This window comes from Amblyomma mixtum, chromosome 1 (assembly GCF_055824585.1).
Source record: "Amblyomma mixtum isolate Tamu chromosome 1, ASM5582458v1, whole genome shotgun sequence".
NCBI lineage: Eukaryota > Metazoa > Arthropoda > Arachnida > Ixodida > Ixodidae > Amblyomma > Amblyomma mixtum.
In genome coordinates, this window is record NC_143012.1 from 132,496,529 (window position 1) to 132,513,644 (window position 17,116).

At 46.6% G+C, this 17,116-nt stretch overlaps 1 protein-coding gene across 1 annotated transcript in view; it reads right to left on the reverse strand.

Annotated features, from left to right (window-relative positions):
- Positions 1 to 17,116, reverse strand: part of LOC149367623 (uncharacterized) — a 225,783-nt gene that overhangs the window by 28,344 nt on the left and 180,323 nt on the right. The window contains exon 11 of the mRNA XM_089556426.1: positions 14,004 to 14,129. Within this exon, the coding sequence (XP_089412552.1) occupies positions 14,004 to 14,129 (126 nt within the window). The remainder of the gene's footprint in view (positions 1 to 14,003; positions 14,130 to 17,116) is intronic.

The window sequence follows — 17,116 nt, forward strand, 5'->3', positions numbered from 1 at the left end:
GTCAGTATCACTGGCTTCATCTGTAGCCTTCTTCATCATGTTGAGATGTGCGTGCACAAAAACAAGCTTTTGCACCTTGTCATTACTTAGCCTGTTCGTACGCAGAGTATAAATGTTGGCGAAGTCGGACCAGTTTCGCTCACAAGCAGCTGATGATGGTGGAATCTGTAAAACGTTTCGAGCCAGAGGCATCACCGTTTTAGTGGTGCAGATTCCCTCCCACCACGTTGAAGGCCGCATGTGGTTAGCAGAGGCCCATATTCCGGACCTTGACCATATGCTTTCATTGGTCCTGTATTCTGCAACGTCGGAGTACACTTTTCCGACTTCGAGGTTCATGTGCTTACTGTGCTCAGAGATCCAGTCAAACGCTGACAAGACTTCCTCGTCAGTCAAGTTTTTCCCCTTGTATCTTGGGTCAAGAAGGTTTGCTGCACAGTGTATGGGTCGAACTGTAAACGCCTTGCGTGTATTTAAGGCTTTTTCTGCGAGATCCCGTTCATTCTTCAGAAGAACAGAGCACTGCAGATTCGTTTAAATCTCCTCTGCTAGACTGTGAAACAAATTTTTGACGTCCGACAACAGTGCTTGGTCACTTTCTACGGCTTTGGTAGCCTTTGCAATGGGTTCTAGCAAAGTATGGCATGATTTCAATGCAACCCAGAACTCTTCTTCGTCCAGAACGACAGCCCTAAGAGCCTTGTCGAACTTCACGTTCTCTATTACAGCAGTTTCCTGCAAAACCTCCTTGTTTCGCAAAATGCTTTCAAAGGAGAGACAGACACCACTCCATCTCGTCTTGCTCGGAAGCTTTAGGCTGCAGCTCACACCTTTGCTGTACTTTGTTGCCTGCCTTTCCTTGAATGTGGCCAACACCAAGTGAGCTTTCTTAACATATTTGATGATATCTTTCGCCTGCTTATGTACATCTTGGATTGTGCCAAGTGTAAGTAGATCATTCATCAGCAGGTTCAGAGAGTGTGCGGCGCAACCAATCGCTGTAACGTGAGGAAATCGCTCGATAACAAGAGTCCATGCTGCTTTCATATTACTGGCATTGTCGGTTACCAGTGCCTTTACCTTTGAGCTACCGACCGATTCCATAACTGCACAGATTTCTTCTTTCAGGTAGGCCGCGGTATGCCTGTTTGTGACGGTGTTGATTGACTTGAAAAACAGTGGCGATGGTGTGCACAGCACAAAGTTTATAACCGATTCTCCTTCGACGTTTGTCCAGCCGTCTGTGACAAGGGTGATGCATGAAGCCTTTTCAATGGACTTTTTCACTGATACGGTAGCGACCTCGTATTCTGCGTCGAGTAATGGTCCAGCCAAGCTGTGCCGGCGTTGGGGCTTGTAAGAAGGTCTGATTGCTTTAAATGCAGCCACCCAATAGTCATTTGTACCCAAGGTGAAGGGAGAGTTCGAAGCATATATAGCCTTTGCCAGCGCTTTATCGGCGTTCTTCTGCGCTTGAGGTGTCATCGTGTCGACGAACTGAGTCACCCTTCCACTCGCTGACGCTGCGCTGCTCGCTGTGCTGTTTACTACGCCATGAGTTCCGCTTGAACTACGACTGCTACATGAAGGGCTGCGAGAGTGGCTTCGCGGTGTCACTTCCTCTCTTGGGAATTTCACGCACTGAGCAATGTGCCCAGAAAGGCGAGTGGCATTGGGAAAAGCATAGCTGCTGTTGCAGTACTTACAGACTGCGGGTCCCCGTTTCCCGCCAATAGTCTCCCCGACCGTGAAGTGCATCCACACGTTGGAAAGTGGTCGTACCATTGCAGAATTCGCTCCAACACGGTTATAAATGAGGATTTCCGCAACAGTTTGCACAGGGGTGCGAAGAAAAGCCAAAAGAGTACAAAACAAGCGAAACTGTATCCAGCCGACGAAGCTTCGCCGACGGCGGAGCTGACGATGGCGATTGATCAGCCGTCGATCCGCATTTCGGTTTCACGTTCGATGTTTCGGTTTCGCATTCGGCACTGCGTGTTGCGTAAACTTTATTTCTTTACATTTTTTCACCGCAGAAATTTTGACTACTTTTTCCAACCGCTCCGAAAAAAAACGGAAAAAACGTTTTTTTTTCGGAATTTTCCCGTTTTTTTTTCAGTACTTCGCATCTTTTGTGCCTTGTGCGGAGGGTGTTGTATACTCTATACCTTTAGCTTGCGGTAAGGCTTAGATAGGCCAAACAGGAAGATGCTTAAACGAAAGGTTAATAGAACATAGGAAGGATCTAACTGGGGCACCGTTGAGGAACCTGCCCGCCCATTGCCGCGTATGTGACAGCCAAAAGAAATGCATTCCTCATTTTAAGAAAGCAACCGTCTTAAAGAAACACAAAAACCAACTAACGCGCGAAATCATTGAAGCTACCTACATCTCAAGGCTCAAGGAAGGTTGCGTAAGCACCCCTTCCATCTCATTATCTGAAAAAGAAATCATCTTTTCTTTCTGGTTTTACCTGATTTTACCTGGTTTTTATTTGCACGCTGCATTTTCGTTCTAGCCGTGTTAATTGTTGGCGCTCATCCCTTCGCATCGCTTACCTTTTTACCGTGTCTCGCCTTCTCATGTTTTTAGGGGTTTTTTTTAGCAAAATTCGCACCCTCAACTCTGTTTTCCCATTTTTCCATTTGCGCACATTCAACCCTGTTTTTACATTGTCTTGTTTTTCCGCATGTCATTCGTGCTTCATTTCATGGAAGTCTTTGTATAGTGCGACTGTAGTTATCATTTTGATGCCCTGGACACGGTGTTGGTTCCAATTCGATCGCGCGCCTTGATTACTCCCCATGGTGGGATTTTACCTGTTGTGTGTATATAAGTGCGGGTTCAGTTTTGCTCAAATAAAAGTTGGAAGTAAAGCGCTCTTTACCTTCTTCTCCTTCTTCTTCCTGTGTTGTGTTCGCGCTGCTGATACATATGGATCGCAACCAACTAGCCCGACAGACGGTGTTATGAAACATTGTAGAACATTTGAAGCTCTAAAGCTGCGTCGAATCACTCCTAAATTCGGAAGACTGGCCAGTGTCACCTCTATAGCCTGTGTTGAAGCCTGTCCTCCACATCTATGGCTGATATGATACGAGAGATTGTGCGGGAGGAATTGTCCAGATCCACGGACACCTTCTGCCGTACGGAATGCCTGCTGCACAGTTCTGCATCGCGGGCAGATGTTGCCGGCCTGTCGACTCCGTGCGCTCAACCTAGCGGCTCTTTGCCTATGGACGATCGGAACAACATTGCCTAACGTTACGGCCGCCAGCCGAAGTAAAGGAGGCCTACCTACCCTGAAGACGTGTTCGTCAGCAGCGAGAGCCTGGCTGCAACCAACGTCGCGACTTTGTTCGCCAGGACTCTTATGGCGGTCGCTGGCGCTCTCAGCCTTTCTGGTACAGGTGTGGCATTGCCGGACCTAAATATTGCTGCTGTCGTTTCCCTACTGCTCAAGGCAACCGGCCCTGCGGCGAATATTCATGAACAACTGCACATCGAACAGCTGCGATCCCCGACTATGACCGCATGGTACGCATACCACTCGACAAATTTGCGGAGTTCATCACCTGCATCTGATCGCAGTGTGACGCCGCCACCGCAGCGCCAGCGGCGCTCACCTTCTCCTCGACGTCGTGCTTCCCCTCCGCCTCCGGGAAACTACGAGGCGCGGCCGATGGAGGTGAGGCCGTCGGCGAGTCGATGACGTCCTATATACCTCTGCCCGTGTTTATGTTGTAGAACAAACTGGAAGTGTTTATTGATGGTGTGAAAACAATGGCTCTTGTGGACACTGGTGCTACCGTATCCGTTAGGAGTTTGAGGTTTAAGAACCGTTTAGGTAGGAAAGTAATGTTTAGTGGTGACCAGGCAGCGTTATTCCGTGGTGTCGGTGGTGAACCTTTGGTTCCACTTGGTGTGTGTGTGCTTCGCATGCTGTTATTGGTGGTCTAACGTTAAAGAACAGAATTCGCAGTGGTGCCTCGGTCGACGTATGATGTGATTCTTGGGACTGATTTTCTGCAAGAGTGTGGTACAACTTTATACTGTAGTACGGGAGAGATTGCTTTGAATTCTTCGTTACTTTCAGCTCATGTGGATAGCTTGACACTTGATTATGGAGAATTTGCGGTGGATGAAGGCACTATTGCAGCAGCTTTATCTCCAGCATTCGTGCGGGTTTCCTCTATTCACAATCGGAGCGAATCTATTGAAGCTGTAGTAGAGCCTACGACACTCGCCTGCTCTGAGAAGAGTATCATCATGCCTCGTTGCGTCGTTCCCGTGGTCAGATGCCGTACCGACCTGTGGACAGTCAACCACTCTGAAGAGCCAGCTGTGCTGTTTCGGGGCCTCAAACTCGCCCGTTTCGAGGAAGGCGTATCAGGTTCCGTCGCGGCGTTAACCAGCTCTGTCAGTGAGCAGCACGCGAAAAGAGATATGGAGACCCCACTTAGGGCTATGATTAATGAGTGTCTTCCCCCAACCGAGCGTCGCATTCTAGTGGAACTACTTCTGAAGCACGTGTTCGCGATTGACTTTGCCAAGGACGATTCCACGCCGCTGCCTACCAGTCGTATTCATCACACGATTTACACCGGCTCCGCACGACCTATACGCCAGAAGCCCTATCGAGTCTCAGCCACAAAACGTAAGTTAATAGATGACCAAGTTCAAGAGAAGCTAAAGCGAGGCATAATTCGAGAATCTTCCAGTCCTTGGGCAGCTCTGGATATCCTTGTTAAGAAAAAAGATGGCACATGGAGGTTCTCTGTTGATCACTGTCGCTTCAATACGGCCACTAAGAACGAAATCTACCCGCTTCTACGTATAGATGACGCAATTGATTGTCTGCGCTCAGCTTCATACTTTTTTTCTATTGATTTGAGATCAGGCTACTAGCAAATCGCCATGCACACTGCAGATAAAGAAAAAACGGCATTCATAACACCAGACTGACTTCATGAGTTTGCCGCCGCGGTGGCTCAGTGGTTATAGTGCTCAGCTGCTGACCCGAAAGACGCGGGTTCGATCCCGGCCGCGGCGGCTAGAATTTCTTTGGAGGAGAAATTCTAGAGGCCCGTGTACTGTGCGATGTCAGTGCACGTTAAAGAACCCCAGGTGGTCGAAATTTCCGGAGCCCTCCACTACGGCGTCTCTCATAGCCTTAGTCGCTTTGGGACGTTAAACCCCATAAACCAACCAACCAACTTCATGAGTTTAACGTTATGCCTTTTGGATTATGTAATGCGCCTGCAACATTCGAGCGGTTCATGGATACACTCCTGCGTGGACTAAAGTGGCAATTTTTTTTTAAATGTTATTTGGACGACGCTGTAATTTTTGGCGAAACATTTAGTGAGCACAACAGGCGTCTGGATATCGTGCTTGGTTGCATGGAACGAGCTGGTCTTATCCTAAATTCCAAGAAATGTCATTTTGAGAACCGTGAAACAACTGTTCTTTGTCATTTAGTCGATAAAAGAGGTGTTCGACCAGATCCAAAGAAAATTGAAGCTGTCAACAGTTTTACTGTGCCCCAATCAGTGAAAGAGCTCCAGAGCTTTTTAGGTCTGTCCTCGTACTTTCGACGCTTTATAGCAAGGCTTGCGGATATCGCTTACCCACTTACGTGTTTGCTGCATAAAGATGCACCGTCCAATTGGACCAGCGAATGTGACGCAGCTTTCCGTCATCTGAAATTTCTTTTGACCTCGGGCCCCATCCTACGCCACTTCTGCCCATCAGCACCAATTGAAGTACACACTGATGCAAGTGGTATCGGTATCGGCGATGTACTTATAGAACGCCATGGCCACGATCAGCACGTGGAAGCATATGCCAGCCGCTCATTGAGTAAGTGCGAAAGAAATTGCACGGTTGCTGAGCAAGAATGTCTCGCCGTTGTTTTCGCTGTTTTCGTGATTCTTCTCATATCTGTACGGGAATGCTTTCACCGTCGTAACCGACCATCATTCCCTTGGCTGGCTAGTGAATCTTCGTGACTCCTGTGGACGGCTCGCTCGATGGGCTTTGCGCCTACAAGAATTTAATTTTACTGCGGTGCATAAAAGCGGCCGTAAACACTCAGATGCTGATTTCCTTTCGTGTTTGCCGTTTCAAACGACTGATAACGACGCAGACAACTTTCATGAGTACTTGTCTTCACTTTCACAAGCCTTCCCCAATCTTCGAGTTTTCCGAAAAGAGCAACGCAAAGACAAAACATTAACCTCTTTGTTTGATACCGCCCAAGATTCTGTCAAGAATACTTTTTGCATTCGTTAGGGATTGCTTTATCAGAAGAATTTTGCTTCTGGGCGTGCATGAATGCTTCTTTTCGTGCCAGAAAGCCTACGCATCACAGTTCTTGAAATGATGCACGACGACGCCACATCTGGGCACTTGGGAGTGGCCCGAACACTGCACTGTATGAAACAACGATTTTACTGGCCTAACATGCGTTCACCAATCCAGCACTATGTGGCCATCTGTGTTCAGTGCCAGCGCTTTAAGCTGCCGACTTCGAGTCCACCGGGAAAACTGCGGCCAATCACACCTCCAACACACCCGTTTGAGCAAGTTGGCAATGACCTTCTTGGACCTTTCCCACGGTCCTCTAAAGGAAATCGATGGATCCTTGTATGCGTAGACTATTTAACCCGTTATTGTGAGACAACCGTGATACCAGCCGCCACTGCGTCCGAAGTGTCTAATTTCTTACTTCGATTCATGATCCTTCGGCACGGCCCTCCTGCAGTTCTCATTTGTGGCCGTGGACGCCAATTCACAGTGGACATTGTCGAAGAACTTCTCCGCCTCCGCACCTACAGTTTTCGCCACTCCACGCCATATCATCCCCAAACGAACGGTGTGGTAGAACGCACTAATAGGACGCTCACCACCATGCTTGCTATGTACGTCGCTACAGATCATAAGGACTGGGATGGCGTCCTCCCGTTCATTACTCATGCATACAACAAAGCGCAGCATGAGAAGTCTGACTACAGCCCCTTCTACCTGCTCTATGTTCGCTCGCCTCGCTGTAGCCTCGACACCATACTACCATTTTTCATCCACGATGAGCCTTCTCTTGCGACCACGCTCTGCAGAGCTGAAGAAGATCGCAAGCTTGCCCGCGTTCGAAATTTATCTGCTCAAGAGCGTTCTAAGAAGCGCTACGACGTCCGACATCAAGAAGTTTCTTATGTTCCTGGCGACATTGTGTGGTTGCGGACACCTCTACGCAAGCGCGCCCTGCTGAAAAAAGTTGTATGATGCAATAAACTCATACATTTTATCATACAAGTATCATAGACTTATCATACAAATCATAGACAATTATCATACAAATGTCATACATTTCTGTAAAATCAATCAATCAAATCAAATCAAATTTATTTTCCAACAAGTGGATGGTCGCCTGGGCTAAAAGCTGTACATACAGCTTGATAAAGGCCCAGGAAACCAGTACACAACATGGCAGGAACAAACAGCAAATTTCAAAAGTTCATTAAAAGTGTTATACAATGCATTCGTCAATCTAGCACGAGATGAAGACAAAACAAAAAAGTTGATAAGTAATAACATCAATGGAAAAAGCTCAACAAGGCAGAAAGTTTGTGAATGTGAGTATAATATTTAAAGTAAGAACACATTTATGGATAGATTACATTTGCACGAAGTAGGTTCTCAATTGCTTAGGACTAAAACCAACAGTGTCTTTATATTTGTTGAGAAAAACGGGAAGATTATGAGCCAAGGATTGTAATTTGTAGTCTGTTCTAAAATGTGGTAGGGACCATGTGTCAGTGCATCTAGTGTTTACTATTGCATTGCGGTGTTCAAGAGATGCAAGTTTTACCAACAAATTACCCATACCTGCCGAACCGAAATAAGTTAATTGCAACAAGCGATATTCATAAATATTATCCACACGGATCATATTAAGTGATGTTATTATGGGTTGCAAATTTGACGTTGGTTCTAAGTTTACGATGAAACGAATAATTTTTCTTTGCAAGACAAGGAGCTTGTTCATATTTGTTTTAGTTGTTGTTGCCCATACTAGAGTACAGTAGTTAATGTGAGAAAGGAACAGAGCATAGTAAATTTGCATTTTAGCACTTATGGGGAGCAATGTGCGAAAGCGTGAGATTACACCAGTAACAGCAGAGAGTTTTTTAGAAATATGGTTTATATGAGTGTCCCATTTAAGATGCCAAGAGAAGTATACACCTAGAACCTTATGCTCATGAACAATCTCTATGTGCTGGTCTTGGAAAATGAGTGGATCTAGGGGAGTAACTTCTTTATTATAAGCTCGAAATATAATGGCTTTGGATTTAATTGGGTTTACCTTGATTTTATTTGCTTTGGTCCAGGTTGAGAGTTTAGTGAGGACATCATTAGATCTTAACACTAGTTGGCTGATATTATTCGCAGAAATAAGTAGGGTACTATCATCGGCATAGATTACAAATCGAACTGAGGTGTCAATGTTAACAATATCATTTATATATGTGTTAAATAAAAGGGGGCCCAGAACGCTTCCTTGTGGTACGCCACATACTATTGGTAAGAGAGATGACCTTTTGTTACTGATGCATACACACTGGTGCCTATTTTCCAGGTAAGATTGCAGTAGAGCCAAATATGTTCCACGTATTCTATAAGATGAAAGTTTATTAATGAGAATACTGTGATCGATGGAGTCAAACGCTTTGCTGAAATCAATAAATATTCCTGCTGTCAGTACATTATTATCAATATTTTCCAAAATTATTTCCTTCAGGCTTAGCAAAGCAGCCTCAGTCGAGCGACCCTTCCTGAAACCATACTGTGAGTTTATTAAAATTTCTTTCTTATCAATAAAGTTCGTAATACGAGAAAAAATTAGCTTTTCTAATCCCTTGGAAAACACTGGGAGTACGGAAATTGGCCTGTAATTGGATACTAGATTGTGATCACCTCATTTGTATAATATCGACACCCTTGCACATTTCATAGCAGTGGGAAATATACCTGACTCAAGTACCAGATTGAAAATATGAGCTAAAGGAGATGTTAGCAATTCTAATACGTATTTAACGGGTTTAATTTGAATATCGTCAGCATCTAATGACCTACTGTTATTTAGACCCATGAATGTGCTGTATATTTCGTTTTCATTAGTAGGATCAAGAAATATGCTTTCAACACTGTTATAAGCCAGGGAAACTGTGTCTGATGGAGTACAAATTGGTGTTTCAGCGTTTACAAAGTAGTGGTTGAAGTGTTCTGCCAATCACGATCTTTCAAATCACACCCATTTACGGTAATTGTTCTTGGAATTGAACGGGAGCTATTACGTCCAAGGACATTATTTATAATTTTCCATGCAGCGCCAGGCCGTTGTCTGTTGATATGTGCAAACAGGTTTGCATAATAGGCATTCTTTGCACGCTTAAGTTCCGCGTTTACTTGATCTCTTGTTTTCTTAAACTCCTTTAGCACAGCTTCGCAGCGCGATTGGAGAAATGAATGATAAAGGCGATCATACAGTCATCATAGAGTTATGATATACATTTGAAACCCTCAATAACGAAAGCCCTCAAGAACGAAATTCTCGCGGCAACGAAAAATTCTGGCGCCGCCGGCGAACTCCCATAGGGTTCAAAGCATTTGTCCCCTCTCGACAGCGAAGGGTTTTTAAAAAGCAGTCCCGCACTAACGAAAGTTTGAGGTAGTGATCTGCAACATTTTTTCGGCACATCAGCCAGTCGGGAACATAGAATGGGCAAAACTGCAGCAGCACACTCATCCGACAAGTCGGGCCCATTCATTTCACCTGCCAACAAGCACCGGCGCAGCCATTTTTGTTTTTCTTTCGGTTGGTTCGGTAATGATGATAGCAAAGCAATTTCTTTTTTTGCCCGCTGAAAGCGGCTTTTTGCTAGCCCGTCTGTTGGCGACTACGCACGCACGTGACGTTTCACGTGACTACACCGCCAGCCAACCGGGGAAGAGCAAGGAACCCTCTTTTTTCTTTACTCACTTTCTACGATTCTGAAATCAAAGAATGGCAGCATGGCGGCACTCCAGAACGGCGCGCGCGCTCTGAACAAGACTTTGGCAACGCCGGTCTACGAAGGCGTGGTCAAAGCCGTATTTCAGTGGTTCCTGAACAAGAGAGCGAACAAGGTGCCTTTGTCTGGAAGCCTTCTGCCGCAAAAGGCGATTGACTTCGCGTGCATTCTGGGGCACGAGAACTTTAAGGCGAGCGCCGGATGGCTAAGTCGATTTAAAGCGCGGCACTGAATCGTCGCCAAAGAGTTGTCAGGGGAGTGTGCGCGCGTCGACGCTGAAGCAGCATCGTCCTGGATGCAGGAAAGTTACGCAAGTAAGCTCGCGTGATGTGCTTGATGCTTTCGATGTTATCCGGACTTTTCTGGACGACCACGACGACGACGAAGCTATGCATAGCTTATCAAGCTGCGAAGCCAGAGTCGTCAAGCTCCTGCACAGCAATGTCAAGCAGAGCAAAATAAGCGACTTTTTTCATTAAATTTTGGTTCTGGAAGGTAATGGGTGTGCTTGTTTGTCCATTTTCGCGACAGCGAAATTCTCACGACAACGAAAAGGTTTTCCTTCCCCGGCGGTTTCGTTATTGCGGGGTTCGACTGTATCATACAGATTGGGTGATATTCTATGATGAGGCCTCTATGAGGTTATTGCATCAGAGAACTTTTTTTTAGCAGGGTGGTCTGTGTCAGAAACTGCAGTCCCACTACACAGGACCATTTGTTGTGTTAGACTGTATAAGCGACCTTAATTACGTCATAGCACGCCTAACTGCTAGTGGTCGACGGTCACGGCAGTCTCAGGCGGTGCATGTAGCCCGCCTCAAGCGATTTCATCCCAGACGTTCTATTTCACTCGCCCGACGGGCTTCGTCTGCGAGGAGGGAAATGTCACGCGCTTTCACAGACCATCGACAGAGGAAGCAGAAGATCAACGGTAGGACTGACCGGTTGAGGAAAAGGAAGAGAAAAAAAATTCAGAGGGCACTTTGACTGTCTAAAGTGGGTAGAGGCGGAAGCGTTTTCCGCACCACCTTCGCTGTTTCTGTGGCACTGGTGGCGTCACATATATTTGAATACTAATTACTAAGTGATGGCAAATCACTAATTAATTGTTAATTACTAATTAATGTCTGAATACTAATTAACTGCCAATTAATGACGCTTAAGCTTCGCCTTTAGGAGTGGACCGCGACAGCGCGCTGTAGCGCTGCCAGGGAGTCCATGGAACGCCACCACCTGTTCGGCGCGATGCCTTGCCCTTTGAACGCAACGCTTTTTTGAGGAAAGGAAATGGCGCAGTAATTCTCTGTCATCTCGGTGGACACCTGAACCGCACCGTAGAGGAAGGGAGTTGGGAGTGAAAGAAGATAGATAAAGAGGAGCCGTAATGAAGAAAATGAAAATTGTATTTGAGGAAAGGAAATTACGCAGTAACTGTCTCACATATCTCGGTGGACACCCGTCAAAATTCAGGGGGGCACTTATTTGACCTAAAGTGTGGTCACTGATGTGTGGTTAAGATGTTAAGCTTCGCCCCTAAGAGTGGAACGCGACAGCGTCTTGCAACGCTGCCAAGGAGTCCATAGAAGGCCATCGCCCATTCTGTTCTACGCCTCGCTCGTCGGTAAATTGGTTTTTGAGGAAAGGAAATGTGTCTCTCATTTGTCGGTGGACACCTAAACCTCGCCGGAAGGGAATGGAGGAGGATGAGAGTGAGTGAAGACACCGTATTCACTAGACGCGCCTTTGTTCATTCCGAACCATCGAGCTGGCATGGCGGAGTGGATAGCGTGCTCGTCTCTCACGCCGAAGACCGGGGTTCGATTCCTGAGCTCGACCAATTTGTTAATCGATTTTATTTATTTATATGGCCTGACTAGTAAAGCTAACTACGCTAATTGGGTAATTAAACAATTAACTAAGCTCAGTCCCACTTCCTTGGAGCATCACTATACGATCCCTTCAATTGGTTGTATGGTTACTAGCCAAAGTGCAATTGGCCCCGTTTGGAATTCGCGCACTGTGACGTCACGACCGTTTTCACCAATTGAAAAGCGTGACATTTTCTGTCGACAACTGCTGCTTACAACGATGAGACATTAAAGGCTTCCGCCCTAAAAGCTGAAGGAAGCTTGTAGGCTTCGTCGCCGTGCTGCTTCTATCGATCCCGTCCGTAAATAAACCCCCGTGCGTGCAAGCACGTAACACTGTAAACAGACGGCTGCAGGCCGCGCCTTGCCCTGGGCGTGTGAACGATATAGTTCTGCGTTTGTTAACACCGTACGCTCTTTCGTGCAGATAGCTGGATGTCTTTATATCTACGCGCCATCGAACGCTCCAGCAATCATCACTCAGCTTACGCCTGCAGCAGATGGTAGTCAAGGTGAGTGCGCTGGATAATACCTGTTCTAGCAACCATCCTGGCCAACTTCTCTCTTGCGCAAGGGAAGGTCATCTTCATGACATCATGATTTCCTCTAGATGTAAACGAACGGCAGTGCGCTGCGCCTTGCCCTGGGCGTCTGAATCGTATAGTTCTGCGTTACTTTATCATCATACGCTTGTTCGCGCAGATAGCTGGATGTCTTTTTATCTACCCACCATCGAATGCTCCAGCAATCATCACTCAGCTTACACCTGCAGCAGATGGTAGTCAAGGTGACTCTCCTGGACAGCTGCTCACTCGCGTAAGGGCAGCTCATCCCTTACATCATGATTTCCTGTCGAAATAAATGTGCGGCAGCGAGCCGCGCCTTCCTCTAGGCGTGTCAGTAGCATCGCTCTGGTTATATTGACACGATTCGCTTGTTCCTGCAGATAGCGGAATATCTGCAAATCTACGTGGCATCGAATTCTCAAGCAATCATCACTCAGTTTACGCCCGCGGTTCATGGTCGTCACTGTAACTACGCTCGATATGACCTGTTCTGGCAACTTTCATGGACCACTCCTCCCTCGTCCAACCACAGCTCATCCCTTACGACATCATGTTTTCCTGTCGAGGTCATAAGTCAATGCGTATACAAGGTGGCGAGTTTTTTTTAGCACAATCATCCCTCCGTCCTGCATCAGATCTGCTGTTACATGATCCTGACCAGTTGATTTCCTACTTTTCATTGCTCCTAAGGGTGTCTTTGCTTTCTTTTTTGCTGTTGGCAGGATGTCCTCTTGCTGTGATACTCGCTGTCTCATTTATGTCCTGATTACATTGGCTACTGCTTAGATTCAGCTGCAATTACGCCTTCCTGAATTCATGATGCACTGATCCCGATCATGATAGGGAAATGACTAGAAGAATAAGAATGGGATAGAGCGTATATGGCAGGTTCTCTCAGATCATGAATAACCGTTTATCAATGTCCCTCGAGAGAAAAGTACAAAACACCTGTATCTTACCGGTATTCACCTGCGGAGCAGGAACGTGAAGGCTGACAAAGAGGGTTCAGCTTACGTTAAGGCCAATGCAGCGAGATATGGAAAGAAAAGCGATAGCTGTAACATTAAGAGATCGGAAGTAGGCGGAGTAGGTGAGGGAACAAACGCGGGTTACTGAAATCCTAATCGAAATCAAGAGGAAGAAATGGGCTTGGGCAGGGCATGTCATGCGGAAGCAAGATAACCGCTGCTCCTTTACAGCAACGGAGTGGGTTCCAAGAGAAGGAAAGCGTAGCAAGGAGCGGCAGAAAGCTAGGTGGACGAATGAGATTAAGAAGTTTGCAGGAATAAGGTGGCCGCAGCTGGCGAAGGACAGGGTCAGTTGGAGAGACATGGGAGAGGCCTTTGCCCTGCAGTGGGCGTAATCAGGCTGATGATGATGACATTGAAAATTGTGAGTGGAATTAAGGTGCGCATCGTCCACTTTGGCCGTGTAAGTGGAGGCAACTGACATTGAAACATAAAGCATGTTCTTTCTTTTCGCCTCCTTCAGCTCACCTGCACAGCTCCGCAGAGACCTCCAGCGAAGTCACCACGATTTCCTGGTGACCCGTCTCCATCTGGTCGGACAGATGTTGCAGCAGTGACTGGAGCTGGTGGCGGCTCGCCCGAAAGCCCCGCTGCCTGCCGGACGAAACACAACAGCACAGCAGCTGAGTGCGGCCGCTCAGGCCGAATCAGGTGGAGGCCAGAAAATGCGGCAACACAGTGACTGCAAGTGAGCCTAAAAAGGTGGGAGGATGCATATAAAGAAAAAATGCACAATTTAGCCCTTCTTGCCCTGGTGGCCTCAACTGACACTAGAATACAAATATTCCGCTCGCGTCTCAGTAACGGTTCAAAATAACATTAATAATTAATATGACAGTTCTTCCGCGATGCTGGTTCTGTTGCTGCCGGCATCGCTATTCACGCATTTCCATTAAGCGGTCGCATCTACGCAAGAAGAAGCAGCAGCACAGCAGGCAGGGGTGAAGGAGTCGAGGTATAGATTTATATCTCACTAGTTATTCCTTGTTTTCTGCTCATGTTTTTAAATATTTTGTGCAGTGTCTAACCAAGCTCTCATCCGAATGCGTAAATACATGGTCTGTTCTGAAAGTAGTAGGACTCATTTTTTTAAACAAAATTTATTCAAGAGAATAGTACAAACGATTACAATTTTTCAAGGTACCACCCTTCCGCACCTACACGCTGATGCCAATGAGTTTTACAGTTTTCGTACGCCTCCAGGAACGCCTGGACCGGAATGCTGTTTAGCTCCCTCGTCACGGCCTGTTGAACCACCTCTACCGATCCGTGATGTTTCCCCTCGAGCGTCGATTTTATTCTCGGGAATAGAAAAAAGTCTGGCGGTGCCAAGTCGAGGCTGTAGGTGGGCTGAGGCAGCGTTGCCGCCTTGTGCTGGACAAAAACTCGGGGTCCTCATACAGATGATGAAGAAGATCCTACTAGTTGGCCTTTTCCTCCTCTGACAACACTCCCGACACCAACTTCGCGCACGCTTTCCTCATGGATAAATTTTCTGTCACGATCCCATAAACTTGGGTTTGAGGAACGCTCAAGTCATCAGCAATCATTCTGATACTCGTTCTACGATCACTGTTGAGTAAATGTTTCCCTCGCTACACATTTTCGTTGGTCTTGCTGGTCGAAGGGCGCCTGAAGCGGTCGTCTTCCTCCACTCTTTCCTTACCTTCTCGGAAAAGCTTGTGCCACTCAAAAACACCTGATCTACCCATGGAAGCGTCACCGTAGGCCTCCTTAATCTTGTTGTGAGTCTCTTTGCCCGTTTTACCAAGATTTACTCAAAATTTGATCGCGTATCGCTGATCCAGTAAACGCTCGACGATTCTGCGTGACGAGACGTTTCGACAGGGGTTCACAGTACAAGCGACCTCCTCTCTTCAACGGCCGAGAGCCGACGGCCGATTTTCCCCAGCATTCCCAATATCCCCCTTCAACGATCCTGCACGCGCAGACCACCTCTCGTCCGCCCGTTCGCCCAGAAAAAAACCAGTCCTACTACTTTCAGAACAGACCCTGTATTACTGAATCCATAGAGGCTGCGCTGCTACATATTTTGACACGCGCGATTTTGACACCGTCAAGACTCAACGGTTGCCAGAGGTGGTCATTGAGTGATGATAGGTGATCATTCTAGAACGTCTGCTAGTCTTTTTGCACATGCATTTACTCAGATGAGCTCGTTGGACTGCTGACGTTAATATCCTTCGCAGAACCCAGCAGAATTTTATCATATGCCCTGTGTTGTGTATTATGTTTCCTACTAACTGTTCGACTGCATTTCAGGAGTTCAGTGCCGTGAGCAGGCTAACTGAATCTGTGTAGATTATGATGTTGTCAATGCCGTTATTTATTATCCAGCTGGCAGCTACAGAGACAGCCTAACATTTAGCAGTAAAAATGGATGCACTATTGGGCACGTTACTGTTCTTGCATGTTTCCTTGTATTTTACCGCGCTTCCGACATAATGTGCTGTTCTTGAGCCGTCAGTTTAGAATTCTGTGTAGTTCACACATTTTTCTTGCAGTGCCAAGTATTCCTGCAATATGTGTTCATGCGGTGTTTGTTTTCTTCGAAGGTGTGTTAATGAAATATCACAGCCAGTGGGAAGACTGCACTAAGGGGGCAGTTAGTCGTATCTTGAGGCGACATCAAGAAGAGCATCCCGTATTTCCAAATTTTGGCAAATACCTTCTAAGTGTAGAAGCAGAGATCTGATTAACTGAGGTTTCTTGTTCGAAAATATTCTGAAGTTCCCCTTTGTAACTATGGAATAATACAGGTGTTTCTGCAGTGAACTGGAAAATGCAAATGTGCGCTGTCGTCGACGGTGCATGCTCAGATCGAGCCAGGAAGTGAGAATGCGATTGTCAACGAACAGCAACTAGAGCAAAGGAACAGCGAGTGCCTGACCTTGGACTGTATTCCTTTTCTCTACAGCTCTCCTCCTGTGAGCATCGGCAGAGCAGCAAAAAGTTACCATTCACACTGCGGCTAGCATACCACCACTGGCGCAGCACGTGTGGCGTACCCTCCACGCTTGGAGCAATGCAACGCGTTTCGCTAACTTTTCTTGAGAATGGGTCTTCGGTGTGCTCATAAACAGCTTTTGCTTTTTCCCCGGCCTAGAGATATCCGCGCGGCATCAGCCTATGGCTAAGAGGAAATTTCTGGTTGCCTGATAGAACATCATTTGGTCAAGATGCAAACACGACAGATTATGTTCCTGTTCTTCCATTCTTCTGTAGTCAACAGCTGGTTTGAAAACAGGGGCAAGCCAGATTCCTGGCACAAGCTGACCCTTTAGACTTGCTGGCCTCCGCACTGAACGTTACCGAAGTGCTTCGTGAGGGTCGATAGAAGAGGGCGTTATAGATTTGAGGAAAGCCTTCATCTTGCCCCCAGATATCTTGAAAAGCTATGCATGTTTTGAACATGTGCTTTCTTGGCTTGATGTACTATCAGCTGCGCGACAAGAGCGCAGAGAAATTGTACGCAATGCAAGGTAAAAAGGAGAGACGGACATCTTTTGTGGTAAGTGAGAGATTAATCTGTACCTTACAAATTAAAAGAAAGCTTCTTT